This window comes from Rhopalosiphum padi, chromosome 1 (assembly GCF_020882245.1).
Source record: "Rhopalosiphum padi isolate XX-2018 chromosome 1, ASM2088224v1, whole genome shotgun sequence".
NCBI classification, from domain to species: Eukaryota; Metazoa; Arthropoda; class Insecta; order Hemiptera; family Aphididae; genus Rhopalosiphum; species Rhopalosiphum padi.
Genome location: NC_083597.1, coordinates 80,133,583 through 80,158,927, shown reverse-complemented (window position 1 = coordinate 80,158,927; position 25,345 = coordinate 80,133,583). Strand labels below are relative to the sequence as shown.

Below are 25,345 nucleotides of genomic sequence, written 5' to 3'. Positions count from 1 at the left end.
TAAATGTTGAATGGTTTAAAAGAAAAAACCTCAATGAGCATCAATAAAAAAAATATATAGAAAATGCATTATATTATCTCGTTATATTTTTCAGATATTTCCACAATGACATAATAATATATTTATAAAAAAAAAAGTAAATAAAAAATACACAAGGAGTAAAGTAAATAAAAATATAATAAATATAATAATTATATATTTTTTACATTAAAATTGTACTCCTTGTGTATTTTGTATTTACTTTTTTTTTTAATAAATATATTATTATATAATTGTGGGAATATCCGAAAAAATATAACGAGATAATACAATGCATTTTCTATTTCAATCTATTTTGTTTTAATGAAATTTGTTAACAATATGTTAGTATTACCTTATTGCTATCGATATTTTTTTTTATGTAATAATAAACATGCCACGAAGAAAAATTGAAAAAATTGTTCAAATGAATCTTTAAAGTTTAACTAGGGACACATCGTACATGTAAAGTATATTATTTACTATAATATTTTTAGAAGTACATATTTTAGCTATATATTTATTTTAAAATATACACATAAATATTTTTTAAGCTCCAATTTCACATAGAAACCCTAACAAAATAATATTTAAACATTAGTGCAATGTCTATTCAATAACCGTATACACTAATGAAAATACATAAAGTCATAATATTGATATTTTACTTTAACTTAAACATTTCGTCACCAGACCATCTGTGGATATAAATTACAAAACTTATATTATATTTTTTGGCGTGTAAATATTTTTTCCAATTAGTCAAGATGGAATGCATGGAATTATATCGAGTTCTATATTGTATTTAAGTATTTTAACTAAATACTACGTGCGCTTGTAATTTCAATTTAATTAGAACTAGTATTACGTTAAATACGATGAAACAATACATGATTTTCTCCGAAACTTTTAATTAAATGATATTTTGATTACAGGGCCTGAATATTGATAGTATTAAACAAAGGTTAATATTTGAATATAAATATTTTTACAATGTAACATTGATGCATTTAAAAAATATATTATACTTACGCATAATTAATTATGTGAACGACGATTGTGGTTTATTTTATATAAAAGTTTTGTTAATGAGAAAACCTTTTATTGTTATATGAAGTAGACGAAGACGTTCAAAAGTTTCATTGAGTAGCTTTCAATACAAATACAAACTGACTTTCTACATAGTTTCGTTTTAGACGTTTGTCAATAAATTGTACACGCATATTGTCTAGCATATAATACCATTTAAATAAATTACATTTTCCACCATTCAGTCATTGAATAAATAAAATAGCACGTCCATATTGCAAGTACCACATATGATACAGTAGCAGCAGAAATCTTTATAATTTTGTTCATGAACTTTTGATACGAGTCTAGAACCTAAAGACAAAAAATTCTTTATAAATTTACAATAATCGTTAGAAATTATATCAAGTTTTATATACCAATATTAACAATTATTCAGCTATATAGTAAATTATAATAAAAAACAAAATATTTAAAATTTGGATTAAAACCCAATTATATTTGATAATAATAATAGGTTATTATTATATTTACCTAATAAATTTAATAGGATTATATTTTTTTTTAAGATTATATTAATGTCTTTTTTTTAGAATATATTTTATCCAGTATAAAATATTTAAATCACTGAATAGTTTTATTAATTATTATTATTATTTTCACTTATCAATATATTATAATATATTATGTATCATAATTTATTATTTATATGATTTTTTTCCCTATTTAACGGTGATGATGCGATTTAAAATTCATACATTGTTTTAATGCTTATACACTTTAAAATACACAAACATAATATATTATATAAACCTATTTTTTAGATTCTAAAAGGATAGAGTAGAGTTATTCATTTAAATTTTTAAATATTATATCATATTGAATTATTTTGCCCGCATAATATGCCGGTGCGTTTATAAAAAGCTATAATACCTACACAATAACAATGTAGACCACGACGTTCGGTTTATGCTAATGCAGCTATTCGCAAATGATTACAGGCATGAAGCCCCGGATGAAGAACCACTTCCGGGCGCACCAGCTGTCCGTGTGGCTGCGACTCATACCGGAACTGCACCGGGCCGGCATGGAGGACGTGATGCTGCGGCACAACCTGTTCCGGAACCACGACGACGCAGAACTGTACGAGGGCGTGGTGCGGCCGGATCCGCTGTCCAGGCGCGCGCCCCAGCGGGCCACGGTAAACCGATTCACGGCAAACGGCACGGTGGCCGAGGTGGTGCAGTCGCTGACGACCACGGGCCGGCCGCAGTGGCCAGCTGCCGAAGCGACCACCTGCCTGCCACCGGCGCGCGGCTCAAACGCGGCTAACGCGTCCACGTCGGCCGAGGACGCGCTGGCCACGCTGGGCGCGGCCGGTTACGCGGCCTACTCGACGGCGCTGCACGTGACCATCGCGCTCGGCGTGTCGCTGCTAGTGCTCAACGGCCTATTGCTGGTGATCATATGCTACCAGAAAGACAGGTTCAAATGCTTACAACACAACCAGCAGCACCAGCACCAGCAGACGGCCGGCGGCCAGGAGGACTCGGTCAGGTACAAGGCGGCCGCCGTGCCGGACGACAGACAGTCGGCCGCGGTGACGGTGGACAAGGCGGGCGGTTACGACGGGCGCCATCATCATCTGCAGCACCATCACCATCCACCGGGGCAGCAGATGCACCTGGCCGCGGACGCAGTGGCCGTGGATATGGAACAGCGACATCACCACCATCACGGCACCGGTGGCGGCCACCATCAGCACCACCACATGCATCACCACCACGTGCCGACCGCACAACACTCCGTGCCGCCGCCGCAGACGACCGCGTCTGCGACGTCAACTACCGCGGCGACGGCGCAACAACAGCAGCTGTCGGCGGCCACGGCGGCGGTGCGCGCGGCGGCCGGGCACGACATGACGTTCCCGAATGCGGCCAAACCGTCGTCCAGGCTTTTGCACGACCACCAGATGATCGGCGGGGGCGGCTGTCCGCCCAACGGGTCGTTGGTGCACGGCACGCTGCCCAAACCGCCGCCGCCGCCCAGGTCGTCGGTGGGAGTGCAGTCGCAGGAGTCGCAGCCGCTGCTCGTGCAGCAGGGCGTGGGCATTGGTCAGATGCCCAAAACCGGTACGCTCAAGATGCCCGTGGCCGCCATGAGCGAGATGAGGGTCTGACCGTCGCTCAGGTCGCTTCTTCTGCGCATGCCTATCAGCACAGTCCGCGGTGTGTTATGAAGTACGGCGGTCGTTGTACTACGTCATCGTCGTGTCGTTGTTGCGGTTGTGGTCGACCGTGCGATTATCATAATAACTTGACATTAGATATGACGTAACACTTCCGGCTTGAAAAAATAATACCGCGGCCAAACATACTTCCGGATGGCCCTCCTCCGACGCGATTCGCCGGTCAACACGCGTGTCGAGCTTATGACGTATTCGTACCGCGAGCTCTTATGATACCGTATACCTCTGTTGGTGGTATCATTACCGTGTAAATAATAATATAAATATTATATCACATATTATTTAATCGTTTATTTCGATACACGTTATTATAATATCATATTACGCAGATGATTCGTCTCTGTCGTATATAATATAGAAAACGGTGTTGTACTATTATTATATTGTTTCGTTTGTCTTAAATAGAATATAGCACTATAATGTTATTATTCTAATAGAATATATTTAGTATGAGCGATCGCGTTTAACTATAAAACCCAACGGTTTTGTAGTCTTATTCTTACCTATTGTAATATGTTTGTGTCCACGTCGAGAGTTTTATGCCGAACGAGCGACGGTGGCTAATATAGTCCGATCGTCAGATACGATATTATTATATACGATATAATATTTGTACCTATTCTGCAATTTAAACATGTCTCGACTTATTTATAATTCGCGTTTTCAAAAATATCATGATAACAAAGATTTGATTTCTAACGATCGTGTTATATAAGTTCTAGCAGACAATTCAAATAGGTAAACAAAAGTTGTTTGTTAAATCGTATATTATGTAATGTCGAGGAAGTAGAGAACTCCCCTAAATCCGATGATTTCATCATTTGTTAGGAGATTTATTATGACTCTAGTAGGTTTATCGTTAAGCTGTAAAAAAAATCATCATAATATTTTATGTTGATGTAGGTACCTACTATCAAATCAAACAGTAAAAGCTGCTCAACAAATGCGACATAACAAAACTCTTTGAACAGTACATATTTATTAATAATACAAATAATTAATGCTAATATAAAAAACGAGAAGAACTAAAATATGGAAAATATATTTTTGTTATTGTTAAATAGACAGTTGATATAAACTTTAGAGTAACTGATTTACATCCGTTTAAAAAATATAAACTTTATTTTAACTATTCAACTAAACTTTATTATTATAGCTTTCAATTGATATTTAAGTAAACAAATAAAATGTCTTAACTATTGTTGTATTATTTACTTTATTGATTTCACGTTGAATTTAAAATTTTAAGTTAAAATCTGATACAATATTATAACAACCTGTAACTACCCGCCAGTACCACAGAAAACAATAATATTTTGTTATTGTGACTTTAATTCGTCTACCGTTACGTTTACGTCTGTTTTATCAATACTTTAGGTAGATAATATTATAGTTTCACGCTCTATACGCATTTCCGGCGCACTCTATATTCCATATATGTCAAAATTATACATATATTTCTAAGAAAACTTCCTATACCTGCTATAAAATATATAAAAAAAACATTATTACATAATATACACGTGTAGACACACGCCTGCAACAACGCGTGTATTTTAAGAAGATAATCTAATTCAACAATTCCGATTTATCTTATGTTCGCAATCATTATTATAGGCCCATTATTAGATTAAAATATAATATCATGTTATATTATAGTAGTAATTAGTGCGCACTGGATAAAGTCAATCGACATACAGCGTAAGTAATATCAATTCACTTCACATTATTTGATTTTAGTTTTTTACGCCGCCGAGTATACAAATCGTAGTAGATTTTTCAGAAAACAATGTTTACCGTCATTGTTATTATATTTCACTTCGAGAGTAACGCGAGCATAAAAAAAAACATAATTTATATTAATGAGTTATTCGGTTGCGCCACACGGACGGAAGGACTCCTGACATTAACCATTTGACTTCCAAAAATAAATAATTATAAAATTAATTAGAATAATTGCATTGAATCTGGATACTAGTTCACGCGCCGTATTATATTTCTGGCTATTTTGTTTCATTGTAGGTACATAATACTATAAGTATATTACAAGTTTTCATTGCTGATGTTTCTGTTGCGAGTCTGAGAGATCAGTTAAGATAGTTCAGCTATCTAAGATTATTCCTTTGCTTGGTAGTTCAACTACCAAAGAGGAAAGATCTTTAGTTGTCAGAGATTCCCTGCTATTTAGTCCAGAAGCTATCTATTTGATCAAAAACATAGACATAGACCTATAATATCTGAGTCAATAATATATCTTATTAACTTTACAAATAGTTTATCACTTCACCTACTACTCTGTTAATTATATACTAATATTATTTTATTTTATATTTTTATGATTTATGAATTATTGTTGATGGCCATACCAGAATAATAAATGGTTATTTATTTTGTTTCGTCATCATCATCAACGTAATTGAATATTCTTCAGCAGTCATTGACAAAATTGCCGATATTGTATACGTATCTAGTATTATTATATATTGTTTTTTTGTGATGACCGTATTAGTTAATTTTATAACTATTTATTTTGAATATAAATCTTGATGTTTTTTTAAGCAAATAGTATACTACGAGTACATGTTCATATTTTGTAAAAAAAAAATTATAATTTTTTGAATTTATGATATTTCACGATATCATAATAATAGTATAGGCACTCTATAATCATTATGATCAACTTGAATCATGATAATTTCAATCGGAAATTAAACGATTTTTTTCATCGTGGAACACTGTAATTGAATTAAAAATAATTTATGACTAAATCATTTTTATTTGTGCTCCATACAGCAAATTATTGACAATTGTTTGCACATACACATGTATATGCGCAAAAAACAACATAATAATCATATTATTTATTGTTGATAGTTAAACTTGTGGTTACAAATGTTGCTTTCGTTGTGATCTAAAACTAAAAATAAAATGTTAAACAGGAAGATAGGTAATTTTATCGTTTTGGCATACATTCATTAATTGATTGAACAATTGTGAATTATTATCACACGTACAATTATATGTACATTTTAATTAAATGAATCACGGAAACCATTATCCGAATTTGTCGACATCCACGAAACACAATTAGCCTTATTTTGATTAAATAACTAGATATTCAACCACGACACATGTCAATTATATTATGAGCCCAAATCTAAAACCATAATATTTTCAATGATTAGGTATAATAATTTTGCGACAAACTATCACCAAAAAAACTCTACAGCAGTGATTTATTTTATGATTATAACAATTTTTAGTCAGATTCAATAACGTATTCCACTAATCTATCGCTTATAGATACGTTTTAGAATATTCGTATATATGTTTTAAGATTTTTTTTGAAGCTCGTAAAAAAACATAAAATTAAATAAATGGGAGGTGGATAATTGATGACATAATGTAGAAGAACAAGTAAAATTGAAAACAAAAAAACAATATTCTTGTTATCCTATGGTTTTTCCTTTACAGAACCATCGGTATAAAAGTTTTTTTCTCTAGAACTACAAACATAATAATAAAACAAAAAACTTTTCTTATTACTTTGACCGTATTAAAAGTTTGTTATAATTTATTTAACAGAAAGGTTAAAGTGATTTTTTTTACGTAAAAATCTTTTAAAAAAGAAATTTATATATATATACATAATATTATCTTCTTATTTTTATTATACAATCATTATGAATCAAATAAAAATAATATATATTTAAAACAAATTTGATTGATTTTAAATAAAAGTATAAAATATGGTGGTTGGTACTTATAGAATTTTTCAGAAATTATATCATGCAGTAATTAGGTTTTTAATATAAATATATACGGTAATATTTAAGAAAAAAAATAATAATTTAGTTCATGCCATTGAGTAATGAAACATTACCTCTAAGTAATAAATATAACCAACTTTTGTACATAAATTTGTATAGTGTAAATATTACATTACTAAAAAAATCTTGTAATAATAACTATAACAACATAAATATACCTGGATATTTTTATGTTTAATAATTTATATTTTCATTATTAATCACGACTTTCATAGCCAATAACAGTTGAAAACCGTATACATTTGTATTAGTAATTATTTATAATCATTAAACAAATAATTTTTAAAGACATATTTTGAATTATTTTTTTTCCAAATATCCATGCAATCGATTCGATGTATTATTATAAATGTGTAATAATATAAATTATTATTGCAACGTTACTACATTTTTTGTTTTAAAATTCGGCCATCAAAACACTATAAAAATATATTTGTTCAATATAATCTTATCGACTCCAATTCTATGTAAATACGTATTTAATCGAAACAATAATAACCCGATAAAAACTTAAACAAAAATAATATGACGTTCTCGTCCCAAAGTGTCAACGAACTAAGTTTAAAATAAAAAAAAAACCCCGTTTACCTATGTATTACTATAGTGCAGCGGTTCCCAAACTTTTTTTTCCGCGGTGCCTTTTTTTCGACCCAATTTAACCACAGTACCTGCTGTGAATAACACGAAAGACAGAACAAAAAAAATACTCATTGATAACCAATTTTACGTAGACCACGGTGCCCTTAGAAAGTGCTTGCTGTGCCCCTAGGGCACCGCGGTGCACAGTTTGGGAACCGCTGCTATAGTGTCACTATAATATTATCATTACCTGTCGATATTTATTGTATTATGACAGGTAGATGGCTAACCGTATTGTAGATAACCGAACGATAATATAATAATATTGAAATTATTTCGCGAAATACGCTGTCGGAAAACTTTTAATATGTCTGAGCATAATTTATTGAAGTACATACATGGAAATCGCGTCGCTATATTATAAATTATAATACACAATATTATATAGGTGTATTGTACCTATATTAATTAAATTAGTTTTTTTATTATTTAAAGTTGAGTGTAATAAATTGCATTTTTAATTTAAAATACTTTAATAGTTTAACGAGTGTTTTCTTTTCGTATTATAATAATCATTCTACAGTCGAAATGATTTTGACTAAAAGTTAATATGTAGTTTTCAATATTCCGAGAATACTAATTGATATGCATAATATTTTAATATTATTATTTGATAAAGTTTATGAATATTGTTTTAATTTTAAAGATGACTTATTGCGTATTTTCTTTCAGAAAAATTAGTTTGCTAGATACCTATTCCTTACGTAATAGCTACTATTTAACTAATATTTTGATATTATATGTAATATTTGGGTGTTTGTTATGTTCTCGATCAATATCTGTATTGTGTAATGACAGATAGGCAAGCATTTTACTGTATGAAATATTCATTGAACTACCAAAATTTGTAAATACAATTTTCGTACCTTTTTATGTTTATTTATATTTAAAAACTAGCAATTAATATATATATATATATATATATATATATATAATTTATTATTATTGTAAACTATTTTGTAAGTAGCATCTATAATATTATATTTGTATAATGTCTATCACTGTTAAAAAAACAAAATTAAAAAAAAATATTGTGAACTTAAACTATCAAAATGTTGTTATTGTAACTATTATACACTGTTAAGAAATTATTATTATTATTAATATTAATATTATTATTATAATTATTATGTTAATATTCAATAAATATCCGTTGTGCATTTATAAATAATTTTGAATTTATATCTAACAACAAATATTTAGAATATCAAGTGGAACACGTAAAACCATCGGTGGTTGTTAAAAATAACTATTTAAACAAATGATTTATTCATTATAATAAAACCTAGAAATAAATTGTAAATAGTAACGAACATTATGACTTAAATATAAATAACAACTTATACATATACGTCATTTACGATAAATACCTGAAACTAAAGTTTTGAATTCTTTATAAATAGATACATAGTATTATTTTACCCAAAATAAGCAAACATTTAAAAAGGGATACATGTACATTTAGTTGTCATACGTAATTTATTTTAATGTGTGCAACAGAGAATAATATAAGTACTATCTATTTAGATAAAATAGATATATAAACGAAGCCATGTTTATAACATAATAAATTTACTATTACTTCATACATGGCAATTATTATAAATGATAAATTAACAAAATTATAAATTTGATGATGAAATGTAACAAAGTATACAATATGAATCATAACTGTCCAATAAGGTAATAATATTATTATCGAATCTAGAAAATAAAAAGCCTCGTATCAACTAAATACATTATTCGTTATTTTATTATGATTTACATAATTAAATATAATCATTACAATTATCCGTGTAACGCTTTTTTAACATATTTTAGAAGTATAGCTGCAATCTGTATTTAACATTGTCAATAATTGTCATTTGTCATTTTGTACCTACATAGCCCATAGGTAATTTAAAAAATATTTAAGGGTAAACATTTAAAATAATTGTAATTTGTCATTTGTATTATACAATTTAAAAAATGTTAAATAAATTATTTATATTATATACAAATGAAAATTAATTTATATTTTTTAATTATTTTAAATTTTTACCCTTAAACATTTTTAAAATTATGTAGGTACAAATGACAAATTACAATAATTTTAAATATTTTTTAAATTAACTATTTAGGTATAAATGACAAATGACAATTATTGACAATGTCAAATGCAGATTGCAGCTATACTTATAAATATGTTAAAAAAGTGTTACATTGATAAATGTTTTGATTATATTTAATTATGTAAATCATAATAAAATAACGAATAATGTATTTAGTTGATACGAGGCTTTTTTTCCAATCATACATATAAAAATGTTGACACAATAATTTATACATATTTTTAATATGTATAATTTAAATCGGTTTAAATCAAATAGTTTTGACCGACCTGACTCGTCTTACACGTTGAAAGTTGAAGTATATATTTTTAACTAGAAACGTAAAAAATGGAAGAATATATTCAAAATGCCAGTCAGCTCATTCCAAAACTTGATATAACAAATAATTTTGGAAATATTTCAGACAAACCTTGGTAAAAGAAATACATCATTTCTACATCTTCATTCATTAAATATTAATTAATTATTTTTAAAATACAAAAAATAATTGTTAAAGATACATAATATTGCTTAAATGTGACTAATTAAAAATGTTTAAGAATTAATATTAAATAAAAATATATCCAATAGGTATAATGTAAATTATTATAAATAATGTAATAGAAAACAAAGTAACAATTAATAACAAAACTACATTTTGTAACTTAAAAAAATATATTCATACTAAAAAAAAAAATACAGTAAGTATTATGATATTATTCACAACGCACTCATTTGTTTGAAGAACTTTCCATTATTAAAATGTCTAAATTCATAATGCTCTTTTCTGCTAAGGTTTATTAGTATTTGCATATTACGAATTGCCTACTAACAAAGATATATATTTTTATTTTTATCTGACAGTTATATTTTTGTGATTATTTATGTTACGAAGTACATGACTTCTTTAATTATGAAATTAAGGAAATATGCCTGATGTTTACAAACACTTTAATATACATTTAATCGCATCAAACAAATTATTGGTTCCTATACATATTATAATTTTCCATTTTAGTCATTAATAATTACTAAGGAGTTGATTAACTTCGTTTCGTTTTCCAGCCAATCTATGCATAATTTAATAACTACGGACAAATATTAATAAGAGTATTATTTTGATCAGCGACTCCGCTAGCCACATTGTTAAATTGTATCAATACAATCTCGTACGTGACTATAGTTCCAGCCACCTAAACAATCATAATAAAATGAAAAATTAGCACTTATATTAAAAGAACATTCAAAAAGATTAAAATAACTTTTGCAACCAACCGTTAGCATAAACGTCCTAGTGACAGAAAAAAAATTACAACCAGTAAATGATAATTCGTCAGCAGACACTTGTGTTAAAAATCTTTCTACCTGCAATTTAAAAAAAACAACTAGTTTGATATTCAAATTCAATGATAAATAAACGTTATATTTTCAAACTAAACTTAAATTCACCTCGACTCCATAACACTCTGCTGGCACAGAGAATAATACACCTTTTGGTTTTTTGCTTTGATCATTAATGGATGCGACATACAAAGATACTGCGCATGTTCTTCCAACTAGATATGTAAATAAAAATGCAAAACATAGAGCTTCCCAAGAACTGTGCATAGGCCTAAAAATATTTTTATTAGCCTTAATAAAACATTAATTATATTTAATTATATTTATATAATTTCACACACTTCAAACTATTAAGAAGTTGTAAGCAAATAAAGTACAAATTATGACCGAATGATAATAAAATCACTGGTGATAGAAATTCATCAAAGTCGTGAGTTAATGACGCTAAAATATTATATGTTTCTCTAGATTTTCGCCAATACATACTTGGAAGTACCTAAAAATTAAATCATAACAAATTATAAAGTGACTTTCATATATTTAAACTTAAAATTAAATAAGTTTAATGTGTACCTACCAGCTACCAGTTAAAATGAAAAATAAAATTATATTTTTTACGATCCAGAATAGATCTATTACAACATTTAATTAACTATGTGTAATTTAATGAACTTAAAATTTTTTGAATATGTGCTATTATTAATATATTTTTAGACACATATTGATTTATACTATACTTAGTTAGATTTTTATAATCAACCAACAATAAACTGAAATTATATATATTACATTTTTTAAATTTTATTTCTAAGAATATTATATTATTATATATAATATATAATATATATTTATCATAATATACTAAATTAATATAAATGTTTGTATTAAATTGGGTATCATTATAACTTATAAATAATAATGGTAATTATATAATAATAAATAATTTATTAGTTATTAAAATATCAACAAGTTATAATTTAATAAAATTACGTATCTTTGTGTTATTAGTTATAACTAACTTTTCCCCTGACACTGGCCAATTTTTGATTTAGCTGCTTGAATCTGTTGGTCAAAGCACAAGCTAGTATGATTATGAATAAATCCATAAAATTCCAAACAAAAGAAAACAGACAATTAAAAAACATCAACGGTATAGCTACTAAGAGCGAGTAGTTTATAGACGTAAAGACCGTTTTAAACGATGTCAATAAGTAAGCTCGAAAAATATCTAGTCCATCCGATGAGCAAGGTATAACTCTTAATACTCCCGTTAAAATACTAGCAAAGTGTTCAACTGTAAAAATAAAAGATAGATGTATAATATTAATATTATTAATATCTTACAATAATACACAATATCAATAAATTTCATGTATTTAAAGTAGATACGATGGTTGTTTGCATAACAGCACGTATGTATTAGAGTTTTGTTATTGCTCTGAGCTATTAAAAAACATTTTATTTCACTTGTTATATTTACGTACTTGATGAGAGTAAAATAATGATGCTTGTTAAAATTTTAAACTTAAAAGCCAAATTAAGTGGGTATCCATATTGTTTCATTTCACGTTCCATTAGTTCCCATCTTCCCATAACTTTTGGCCATTCCCTTGCCAAATGGATAAAAACTATATAAACCGCTAGTGAACCTCCAAAATATACTATATCACCTATAAACAAAATAACCTAATATTTAAAAATACTGGTAATATTTCAAAAAAATAATATAATTTTTTTATTGGATTATATTATTATTATATGAATATTCACTTATTAAAATAAGTGTAAATGAAATTATAATTAATAATATTATTAACTTAAAAACACTAAACATCTAATTAATTATTACTGAGTGTTAAAAACCCTTTTTTCTATCCTTAAATAATATAATATCTAGGTCAAGTAGAAATCTAGTGAATATTTGGTAGGTACAAGGTGGTATTGTTATTAATGAACACAATGATAAATTATCGCATTAAAATAATTAATTTAAAGCGGATCTTAGCTAATTGTACTAATGATTATTTTATAATTTAAAATACTCTTAAACGAAATAAATAATTTTTTTTAAATGTATTACAATTTATAATTATTATTCAAATTTTCATATTCTAAATAACACATTTATACAATTCACAAAATTTTTTACAGTTATAAACTTATAACATATCTTGTGATTATCTACAATAATCAATAAATACATATAGTTACTACGTTAGTATAACCTTTGATTAACATATATTATAAGTCATGATCTAGAATTTAAAATTAAAACTTAAAATTTAATAAAATATAAATTACATTATAAAAATAAACTGTAAGCTTTACCAGTAATGTCGTATGTCAGTCCATTATTATACAAGTCGAAGATTATAAACGAAACCATCAAGATAGACATCCCAATTACAATAAAGCTATACATAACTGACCAGGTTAACCAATTGAAACTAAAATATACATTAATTAAATTATTAATTATAAATAGTTGAAAATGTGTTAACTAAAGTGTTTACTGTACTGCAGATCTCAGATTTTATATAATTAAATATGAGTATATTTATATTAATTTATTTTAAATTGGTAGTAATTATACTCGTACATACATTTGCATCTATATATGTTCATGCTAAGAGGTACCACCTAATATTCAGCTGAATAACCTTGAACTTAAATGAGATGAAAGCTTGGGCGTTCTCACGAAGGATATATGGGGGATATATCCCCTTATGACCTTTTTTTAGGTAATATAAAGTTTCCTGTTTAACTTCGTAATAATATGTAAATATAAAATATTTTTATTTTATTTTCATATTCCCCCCACCAATATAAAATCTTGAGAACGCCTCTGGATGAAAGAGATTACTAAAATATACATTTGAAAAAAATTTAACAGTGAAATTAGATACAAATAAAATGTAAGGTGAAGAAATTGTAAAAATTTACAAATGATTAATATCTTTATTAAGATTTTGTTATTTAAGAAACTAATAAACATAATTAGTGTTTATTTACCTCTTATCTGTGTACAAATAATACTTTAAAAATATAAAATTAATATGGTTAAAATGTCTTTATACATAGATTTATTGTAAATTGTAAATCTATTTTGGTACTTTGTTTCATCAATCACCTCCTAACAATCCCATTTAAATTCAAAATCGTCAAGCTGATATTTTTAGTGTCATCCTACTTCTTGGCTTAAAATGTGAAAAAAAATGTTTTAATAAAATTCTTAGTATGTATAGTTATGTTATAGGTAAAAAAAAAAATGTGTAAATTATGGACCTTAAGGAAATCCAATTAATAGTAAAATTAAACTGAATAATTTTACTATACATAGTATTGCTCACACTAAATAACTAGTGTTTTGTCCTCTAATGCCTTGAACTGGTAAAATAGCGAACATTTGCGCTAAAATAAGTACAGGAGTGATGGCTTTGTGCATTGAATTTGTATCGCTAATTATGTCCTTCCTTATACTGTCTTCCAGTGCTTTGATTCTCACGTAATTTACAGGCATCCCAAGATCGTCTTGTATTTCAAGCGCTGTAAAAATATAAATATACATTTTTATATAAATTATTTGAGTTTTTCACTTGAGATTTAAATTTTTGTAATAATAAATGTTGAAATAATAATACGTTTAAAAATCAATATTACCGATATTTCCCTTGTTTTCTTTTAAACTAAACATGTTATAACTCGAACGGGCCGCTGAATCGGATAATGAACTTTGTTTAAACTGCCGTTCATATCCAGATTCAATGAAATTCCTGTCCTTGAGATAAACGGGCCGGAAAATGTTTTCGTTAGACATAATCAAAAATATTAAAACTGATGCCGTCACTATAACACAACTAAACTCATCACACACGCCGTTTCCGATTTTGAATGTGCGGGGTTGTTAAATATATTCGATTGCTGAAATAAAGTGCCAGGAGATATTATCGGAGTATCTGACACACGGAACACGCGCGTTATTAGAATACTTGATTATAGTAATTTTCGACGTTTTGAAATGTAATTTTATCCACACCATGAATACTTAATTTAAGTTCTATCTACCAAACAGGTTATGTTAGGTTAGATAACGCCTCTCAAAAAGTATACGTTTCTAGTATATACATAAAATGTTTTTAGGATATAAAAATTACTATTATCAATTCACAAATACAAGAGTAATTTTAATTCTCGTTTTATTTCGTACATTTTACATGCAAATATATATTATAACTACCGAACTGCACTATATTCCATATAATTGTCAAACAATAATAATTTTAGTTTTGTTATAACTAATAATATTTCTCTTCGTTATTTAAACATTAGGTGTAAAATATAAAATATGTATAAAATCGAGTAAAATAACACAATTTATGGTTCCTAAATAAACTATTTTATCATGTGTATGCATAATATAAATCTAAAAAAACAAAGCTTTTAAACAAAATGCTATAATTTATTCAATACAATAACAAGTATTTTCAGCTATTTTTCAGTATTGAGTATAAGTACTAGAAAGATAGATACTATTTAAGATACGTTGTAATTGTATTAGCCAAGGTCTTAATCGTTCAATATCCACAGTGGTGGTCAAATAGGGGGGTAAGGGGGATAGATCTACCGCATTAATTTTTTTCTTTAATATTTATAACAATTAAATTTATGTTTATTACTATATTGACATATTGTACTATAATGTTAATGTATTAAATTTTGTTTTGTTTTTTACGCCACATCCCCCCTCCCCAATGACTAAATCATTTGACCGCCACTGAATATCCAATAATATAATCCTGCTTATTTAAAGTATTTTTTTATACCACCAATCACCATTGTATTCAATATAATCTTTATTAGAATCGTAAATAAATTATAAACCATTTTCAGTTTTGTTTCTTGAGTAAAACAAAAATATCACATAATAATAATTATACAATTGATTCATATTTCATACAGACGAGTATATGCAATTAATTAAGATTCACAAAATAACATGTTATTAAGCTTTACTTCAATAATTTTAAAACTTAAAATACTAAACCTTATATTACTATATAAATAAAAAATTTGGAAAAAAAATTAATAAATAATAAATAATGTAAGAAGATTACAAAAATAGATATTTTTTTTTGTTTTTTCATAATATTCAATTTTTTTAAATTATAGTTATTGATTATAATAGGATTATAATACAATATAATATTATGTTATATTATTAAATATTACCTTTTATTTATTTTTCGATCATATACTAAATTATAGATAATTTGTTCAAAACTAAGTAAGAGATTTTAACAATACTACTTGTTATTATGGTTCTTATACTTTTTTTCTTGAATATTTAAAGCTATTATATATAAATTAAAATAATTATGGACAATAAATAATAGTTTTATTTTGATCATTAACTTCACTATTCACACTGTTGAATTGTATTAATACGATCTCATATGTGACTATGGTCCCAGCAACCTTAATATTTGTAACAAAAAAGCATTTAAGCATAAGTAAACATAATTTTAAGGAAAACTAAATGAATAAAACGCATAATTAAACTAACCGTCAACATTAATGTTCTAGTTACTGAAAAAAAATTACATCCAGTCAATGCTAATTCATCAGATGTCACTTGCATTAAGAATCTTGCTACCTGGTATTAAAAAAGAAACCTTAATATTAATTTTTGTTAGAAAATTTCCTTTTAACTATCATTTAAATATTCTTCTTTAACATTTAATACAACTATCCAATAAAGTAATATCGCATATTTTAAAACTAATGTTTTAATATTTATATACATATAATATATATATGTAAATTTAATGTATAAAATACTTTATTATTAATTTAATTAATTAATACTGTTTTTAAGTTTTAGTTATTTAAAATATTAATATGTCAATAATTGTAAATTAAAAATAATAATTTATCTGTAAATATTGATAAAAAAAAATACTTTTCTTTTTATTAATTTATTTTTTTTTACCCTTTATAATTCAGGACACAACCTTTTTATTATATTTGAAATAAATAAATACATGTCTAAGCTGACTAGGATTTGATCATTTTTCGTGTATCATTCTATTATCATCTTAGCGACTTAGCTCTTAATCATATTGAAAGTTATATTTTTTTTACATTTAAATCAAAATTACAATGGTGTGGTAGAATGACAAAAATACCAATAAAATACAGAATTATCATTTTTCCTTTTTTATAGACAAATACGGTTAATATTTCACTCTTCTGTATATTAAAATCAGTGTACCATATTTAATTTTAAGCAAGCTAAACAGTTTTTGTGTAGACAATTCCACTAAAAATAAAAACTTACAGCCTAAATATTCTAATAGGCCTTTCAAAATATTTCTTCTTTCAATGTTATTAAAAAGCATCTCGTGTTATTTTTATTTGCACAACTAATTATAATAAATACTTTCTTAATATTTACTTCAATATACTCAACAGTTATATTTTATTAGTAAGTAGTAACATACGTTATATTATATTATATTCTTAATAATTAAAATTAATGTTTATTATACTTTTAAACTAAACTTAAATTTACCTCTACTCCATAACTTTCAGTCGGCACAGAAAATAGGATGGCTTTTGGTTTTTTGCTTTGATCGTTTATGGAAGCGGCGTATAAAGATACAGCACATGTTCTTCCAACCAAATATGTAAATGAAAACACGAAGTAAATAGCCTCCCAAACATCGTGCATTGGTCTGAAAACACGTTTAGCTTTAATATAATTTACATAAATAATAGTAATTTGCATACTTCAAACTGTTTAGAAGCTGTAAGCAAATAAAGTACAAATTGTTAGCAAATGATAATAATATCACTGGTGACAAAAACTCATCAAAGTCTTTAGTTAACGATGCTAACAGGTTATATGTTTCTCTGGACTTCCGCCAATACGTACTTGGAAGTACCTAAATTTCAATCATTAAAACATGTACAATATACATAAGTGTTCCAAATGATAATTTAAAAAATCTAATATGTTAATTATATAAACTAAAACAATATATTATATTAAATCGTTTATAATAAACTATTATATAATAGAGCTTGTTTAAACTTGTAGACAATTAAAAAACAATTTTTGAATAAAAATAAAGTGACAAAATAATTAATGATAATGGATATTAAATTAATATTGAAACATCAATAAAATTATAAACTTTTCATTTTTCAATAATTATTGTGGACTTGAATGTTTTTGTATATTATAATCATTTAAGTATCCCTACTAAGTATCAACCATGAACAATATTTTCGTTACCGATCATGTCATAATATCATTTAAAATCTGTTCAAAGCTTATATGTTGTGAATATACAAAATTATTTATTAATTTATTGAAAATCGTATTTTAAAATAGTATAACTACATTAATTTGATCTTAAATATGATATTAATAATTAATATGTTACTAAGGTTAATTTTATAAAATAATAATAACCGTACGACTTCATCCAAGAATAATGAACAATTATAAATTACTGCACTCAGTGTATTCTTGTCTTAGTATATCTCAGTTCACAGAGACACAGGCATGTCTCAATTTTATTGTAAGTAACATCATGAACAGATCTGACCAAGTGTAGGAAATCCACCACATAACGGATACAATGCTTGGTATATTTTGGTTTACGTAAAATAACATCATAAGTTAAACGGCGTATCTCTGCCCGCAAAAATAAATAATTTAAAAAAACGGAACTTATTATTGTCAGTACAGTAGTTCATAAGTCATATATTGTAATCATCAAAAATATATTAACTTTTTTAGTTAAAACTGTTCATATAGTTTTTAAGTCGATGAACTGACATATTTTATATATATAATAAATAAAAATAATAGTATAAATATATACCTATAGGTACTCAATTTTAACTAACCTTTCCTTTGACACTGGCTAGTTTTTGATTAAGCTGCTTAAATTTATCGGCCAAAGCACTTGATAGTATGATAATAAATAAATCCATATAATTCCAAGCACAAGCAAGCATAAAATTAAAAAGTCCCAAAGGTATTGCTATTACAAGTGAATAATTAATTAATGTAAAGACTTGTCGAAAAGACATGGAGAAATAAGCTCGAAAAATATCAAGTCCACCCGTCGAACAAGGAATTGCTTTCATTATTCCCGTTAAAACGGAAGCAGAGTGTTCAGCTGTAAAATTTAAAATAAAAAACATAAAATTCAGCATAGTTGCATGCCTCAACCTCGTTCTTTTTTCTCAAATAATACATTTTTTAAATTCTAACTTTTGGAGTTTTCGAGTATAAAAATTAAATATTATATTTTAAAATAATTAAATTGTATACCATTTAAAATTGTCCTTAATTTGTTGAAACTTCTATTCATACATAATACATGCTAGCCATTTTTCATTATCAATTGTTGAAAAGATGATTTTTTAATGTTAAAGTACCTGTATAAATCAAAATTCGAACGAGTAATTAAAGTTTAAATTTTTAAAATAATAATCTGTAAGACTGTAACAATAGATTTAATAATACATATTGGCTCAACAATATGAAAATTATAGTAAATTATAAATATTAATTTATTAAAATGTATAGTAGGTAATTTGTTTAAAAATATCGGAACAGTTATTAGCGTTTAGCCATATTTGATTAGTTTCTACCACAGTACCACTATCATATTAATTATCACAGATCAACAGCAAAACAAAATTAAAAATTGTATTATTTCTATTAATTCTTTTATTTGTATATAAATATGTATATGAAAAAAATATAATAAGATCATGTTTATTCAATAGCCCATGCCATAAAATAGTTAAAATAATAAAATAACTACCTATGTATAAGTTCCAACTTAGACAAAATTAACTTAAGATTGACATTACAGTCTAATAGGTATTTAAAACTATACATACCTTTTAGATTGTATATACTATATTACATATATTATATTCTAAAGATATAAAGATTAGTAATGCAGGAGCATCTCGTTAAATTTTCGAACTATAAAGGTAAATAAACATTTTAAAAAAATCAACTCTTCAACAATTGCAATACTATAATATGATGATTCTCATTAAAATATATATACATAAAATATGGTTTTAGTATACTAAAAAATTTAAAAACCCGAATTTAATAAATGCACATTATTTAATGATATAAGTAGAAAATACATGCTTAGTGAATCAACTTGTAGACAAAATATGGTTAAAAAAAAAAGAATAACATAATAATATTTAATTGTATTATTATAATATTATATACACAACCTATTTTAGGTTATTTAGTCAAAATTCACAATCATCGGATTTTCATATACTAACCAATATACCATACACCATTATTCATTAAGTATATATATATTTTTTTATTATTATTTTAAAATGTATTATGTAATACAATAGTATTTACACATTTTTTTTTTTGTTATAATAAATTATATCAATTATTAAAAGTGTGTAATACTGTAATATAACATTAACATAATTTAAAATATTAATTATTGATTTATATTTTTTTCTTGACATTTTTATGTAATTTAATCAATATTAATAAACATGTATTATATTGATTAATAAATACGAATAAACTTAATGCCTATGAGTTAAAACTCGACTGTAAGTATCTAATACCTATTTACCAAGCAAGTCATAATCATTAATAATCCAAAATATTTCAATATAAATGTAAACTTGATACAGGGAAGAACATCATATAATTGTTAACTTATGTCTACAGTAGAATAGTAACTATTCAATAACATATTAATTTTATTATTAATTTAATTTAATTTAATAAATATTATTTTAATATTGCACGTACTTATAGCAAGCACCATTACAATACTTGTAAGAATTTTGAACTTAAAAGCCATTTTGGGAGGATAACCAAATTGTCTCATTTCACGTTCCATTAGTTCCCATTTTTCCATAACTTTTGGCCATTCCCTTGCCAAATGAATAAATAGAATATAAATTACCAGTGAACTTCCGAAAAACATAATTTCTCCTATGAAATAAATATTATTATATTATAATATATATATATTGTAAATCACTACAATGTTAATACCAAAAAAGGTAAAGTTATAGGGCAAAATCTGACTGACATTCTCTTTGTAGAACAATTACGGTTGGGATAGAAATCCCAGTAATAACATATACAATATAGCATTATAGTAGGTATATAAACAAATTTTTATGAACAATATTATAAATTTAAAGATGTTTTACTATTTGATATTATACGAATTTTTAAATTTTTTGAAAATATTTTTTATCATTAAATTTTTCAAGTTTTATTTGTTTGAATGTATGCGTATATATTTTATGTACCGAAGAACGATATTTATTGGAGTAAGTATGTCGATACATATAAATTTAATTTCGAAAGAGTAATTAAGTAGGTTTAAGTATTTAGGTCTAAATAGTGCTCAAACATTTACAGCCTTACAGGGTAACCCTTCGGCCTTCGTCATTCTAATCAATTTATCTGAAAATTAAATTTTTTTATGAAACACTTTTTTTAGCGCCCTACAATTTGCGTAAACTTATAATCTAGGTCATTTATAGTACGGTCAGTGAGGATCAATAAATATTGAAGGTGGGTTTTAGAATTTTATAAATTGAACCTTACATGTTGTCCAAATTGGTACGGAATAATGGATATTAAAAACAGACCAAAATTTTAATCAAAAAACTGGAATGCCCATCAGGTATTCTAATTTCAGCCATTGTAAATTTTCTAATAATTAAGGAGTACAATGCTTCGTCATGTATTTACGTAAAAAGCATTTCCAGTTACACGGTAAAATAAAATTATTAGTTGTTAAAAATAACTCAAATAATCTAGAAAATACATTTACATAATTAAAATTATAACCTACAAACTTACATTTATAATTTAAATATGATAAATTGATAACATTATATGTATAGTAAAACCATTAGATTTGATTAATAGAAAAATTATGTAAAACAATATAATACAAAAGTAAACGATTATCAGTTGCACTCAGAATTTAGGACTCGAAAAGAATATATTATTACTATTGTAGTATCGTTTTAATTTGTGTATCGAAAATAATAATTATTCATTCACCTTACTATTTAATAAGTAATAACACTAAGATTTTGCGCTACCTTCCAATATGTAAGTGAATTAATATATAAATAATTGTATAAATATAAAGAAAATTAATAATAATTTTTTTCTGGAAACACAATCATTACCTGTGCTGTAATACGTCAGTCCAGTCATATATATTTTGATGAGAGAAAATGAAAGAATTAAGAGAGACGCAGCTATCACAATGAAGACATAAATAACTGTACAGCTGAACCAATTGAAACTAAAAAAGAAAAAAAGAACATAAAATATTTGTGATAATATAATAAGACAATTTCAGAATATTATTTATTAACATAAAACGAAATAGATAGGTATAACCTATTTTGCAAACATAAAACGATTCTAAGCAAAGAAAATATGCCTTTATTTTTAAGAATATTTTATTAAAATATCATTAATCATTATATTACTATAAGTAGTTTATTTTCCAATTAATAGTGTGCGATATGTTGAACTATTTAAAAAAATATAAATTATGTATAAGTATAATATTATATTATTAGTTATTATAAATTAATTTATAGCTATTATTAACTCATAACTTCATAAGTAAATAAAATGTACCATATAAAACGATGTAGATTCTTGATATAGCATAGCTTAATCTTATAGTCTAATCTAATATTGAAATATTCCAAATTTGTACGATTAAGAATTTTTTAGTAGTAACAAAATAACAAAAATCGTTTGATCTATTAATCGAATCAATCAAACATTTGAATATCTAATGTCAACTAAATTTCAAGTTCAAACAACCCTAAAAGTATAACAATTTAATAATTAATGCTTAACTATTTTTTAAATACTTCTAATTAAAAACTTATGAGCAATTTTGTAATAAAATATCAAGCTTTAAAGATGTTCTAATTAAAACTTTCATGAATTTTCGACTACCAAATAATTTACACATTTTCTTGATTTTGACAAATTTGAGATCAAAATTTTTGATATTTTTTCTATTTTTGTAAGAAAAATGTATGAAGAATTATTTTTTTAATTTTAAATTTTTATCTATTTACAAATATTAATTTCATCATTATTGGTACATAAACAAAAAAAACCCCTCAAATTTGAAAATCGAAGCAACTCCAAATGGTGATGAGTAATGACTGTACTAAAACAAAAAATAAAACCAATATGTACCTTTTATCAGAGTCTAAAAGTAATATCATGATGAAATAAATTGATTGAAGTATATGTTCATTGTTTCTATTACTGTTTATCTTGATGTATAATATATGTTATCTATATATAACTTAGTGTGAAATATTTTCTTTATATATCTAAATAATGTATTACATCATAAATACCATATTTTAAAATAGCATATATGTTGTATGATAAATCACCCATACAACTGGCAAATACAATTGAATAATAATTAATTACACGGTTTTACTCACACTAAATAACTAGTATTTTTTCCTAAAATGCCTTGAACCGGTAGAAGAGCGCAAATTTGCGCTAAAATTAAAACTGGAGTGATGGCTCTGTGCAATGAATTTTCATCGCTAATTATGTTCATCCGAATATCATCTTCCAAGGCTTTAATTCTTACGTAGTTTACCGGCATGCCAAGTTCGTCTTGTATTTCAAGTTCTGTGACAAAAGAGAAACACTATTAAGTATATATATTTCAAATATTTGTGTAGCAACTAGCAACATAAAACTAACAGATACAATAAGATACATTGGTTTTCCCGTGAGGCTATACCCATTTTTTGTATTTTGTACACAATTTTGCACCGTTTGCCCACCCACTATATCATTATAAATGCCAATTTTTAACAATAAAAATAAAATATAATATACCAGTTAAAGCAGTTAGAGGTACTTTAATATCATAGAACATCATCAGTTATAATCACATAGCCCTCAGGATGCATTACTATTATTATGCTACTAGCACTCTCCTGTGGCCTAAATCCGTCAAAATCCTAGGCGTTACCGGTAAGAGAATTCATGTATAATGTACCGGAGAGACTTTATCGGGACTGAATAGTATAATAATTTATTGTTAACTTTAACAAAGCGCATTAACACCTTAACACCATAATTATTTTTATTTACAAATCTGTGTTTATGTAATAACAACAAATGGTACTGTAAAACTATAATAAGTAATTCTGATGTTCATAAAGTCTTATTCTAAACATTTTATTTTATTTAAAATCATTTAATGCGTCAATCCAGGTAACTAACAATAGTATATACATAAATAAATATAAAAATAATATATTATGACATTGCTTATATAACATAATCGCAAATTATCAGTACTAGACAGACGGTATGTAATGGCAGATAAACCCTGCAGGTACCTAATACTTTTATTACTTAAAAATTATAACTAAAATTGACTACCCTACATTGTATGCACTATATAAAATTAATAATTTATAGTCATAAATGTATACAAAAATTGGTATAACTACTGGTATTTTTTTCTGTGTTGTCTTTTGAATTAAACGCCGAATCAGCTAACTGCAACGCACTTGGTTGAGGCTGCTGCTGTCCGTACGCGGACTCGGCAAAATCCCGACGCTTTAAATACACCGGTTCGGTATTATCATGCAACATGGTCGAGACGCGAACGAACCACACGCTACTACATTGTCAAAACAAACGAAATCATAAGTGCTCTATACGAGGGGTATTATTTATCATCGTAATATATTTATGTGCACCAGCTATTATACACCTATAGCGTGTCGTTTATTACCTACATGCGTTTTTTATATCATCGACGTGACGCTCAATAGGTACCGTTTTATCTGCATAACGATCAAAAACGCAAGGTTAACATTAACACAATTAATATATTATTTTACAATGACAATCGTTATTCGATAAGTGAAACAGACAACAATTGTGTAATGGGCGTTATTGATGAAACGTATGATTATAACATCAAACAGACGTATGTTCATATCTAAAACTACATTATGTAGTATAGGTAGGACTTTGTAATCGAAATAACCCATAGGCCATAACGGTCATAACATCT

The 25,345-nt window shown here is 26.5% G+C and overlaps 2 protein-coding genes across 4 annotated transcripts in view; one reads left to right on the top strand and one right to left on the bottom strand.

Moving 5' to 3' along the window:
• Window positions 1-8,858, top strand: part of LOC132918123 (neuroligin-4, Y-linked-like) — a 384,793-nt gene extending 375,935 nt beyond the window's left edge. For all 3 annotated transcript variants that reach the window (XM_060979228.1, XM_060979226.1, XM_060979227.1), the window contains one exon: window positions 2,049-8,858. In XM_060979228.1, coding sequence (XP_060835211.1) covers window positions 2,049-3,226 — 1,178 coding nt within the window. In that variant the 3' untranslated portion in view covers window positions 3,227-8,858. The remainder of the gene's footprint in view (window positions 1-2,048) is intronic.
• A 2,053-nt stretch (window positions 8,859-10,911) lies between these two features.
• LOC132926991 (uncharacterized) lies at window positions 10,912-24,976 on the bottom strand. The gene is made up of 19 exons (XM_060991434.1): window positions 24,774-24,976; window positions 23,742-23,937; window positions 22,440-22,558; window positions 21,031-21,216; window positions 19,113-19,387; window positions 17,985-18,139; window positions 17,767-17,929; window positions 16,759-16,848; window positions 16,577-16,670; window positions 15,738-15,815; window positions 14,856-15,098; window positions 14,546-14,741; window positions 13,524-13,642; window positions 12,680-12,865; window positions 12,215-12,489; window positions 11,537-11,691; window positions 11,304-11,466; window positions 11,130-11,219; window positions 10,912-11,047 (listed from the first exon to the last, which is right to left on the bottom strand). Exons 1-19 carry the CDS (start codon window positions 24,916-24,918, stop codon window positions 10,943-10,945), a joined length of 3,033 nt encoding a protein of 1,010 aa, XP_060847417.1. The 5' UTR covers window positions 24,919-24,976; the 3' UTR covers window positions 10,912-10,942.
• Window positions 24,977-25,345: the final 369 nt, after the last annotated feature.

What these genes read in the sequence shown, in the direction of transcription:
- LOC132926991 (XM_060991434.1), bottom strand. Translation starts at nt 24,918, where the DNA reads ATGTTGCATGATAATACCGAACCGGTGTATTTAAAGCGTCGGGATTTT. An exon ending in AAAAATACTAGTTATTTAGT is followed by an intron (nt 22,559 to 23,741) that starts GTGAGTAAAACC and finishes TTTCTTTTTTAG; the next exon opens with TTTCAATTGGTTCAGCTGTA. An exon ending in TGTAATGGTGCTTGCTATAA is followed by an intron (nt 19,388 to 21,030) that starts GTACGTGCAATA and finishes TAAATTTTACAG; the next exon opens with CTGAACACTCTGCTTCCGTT.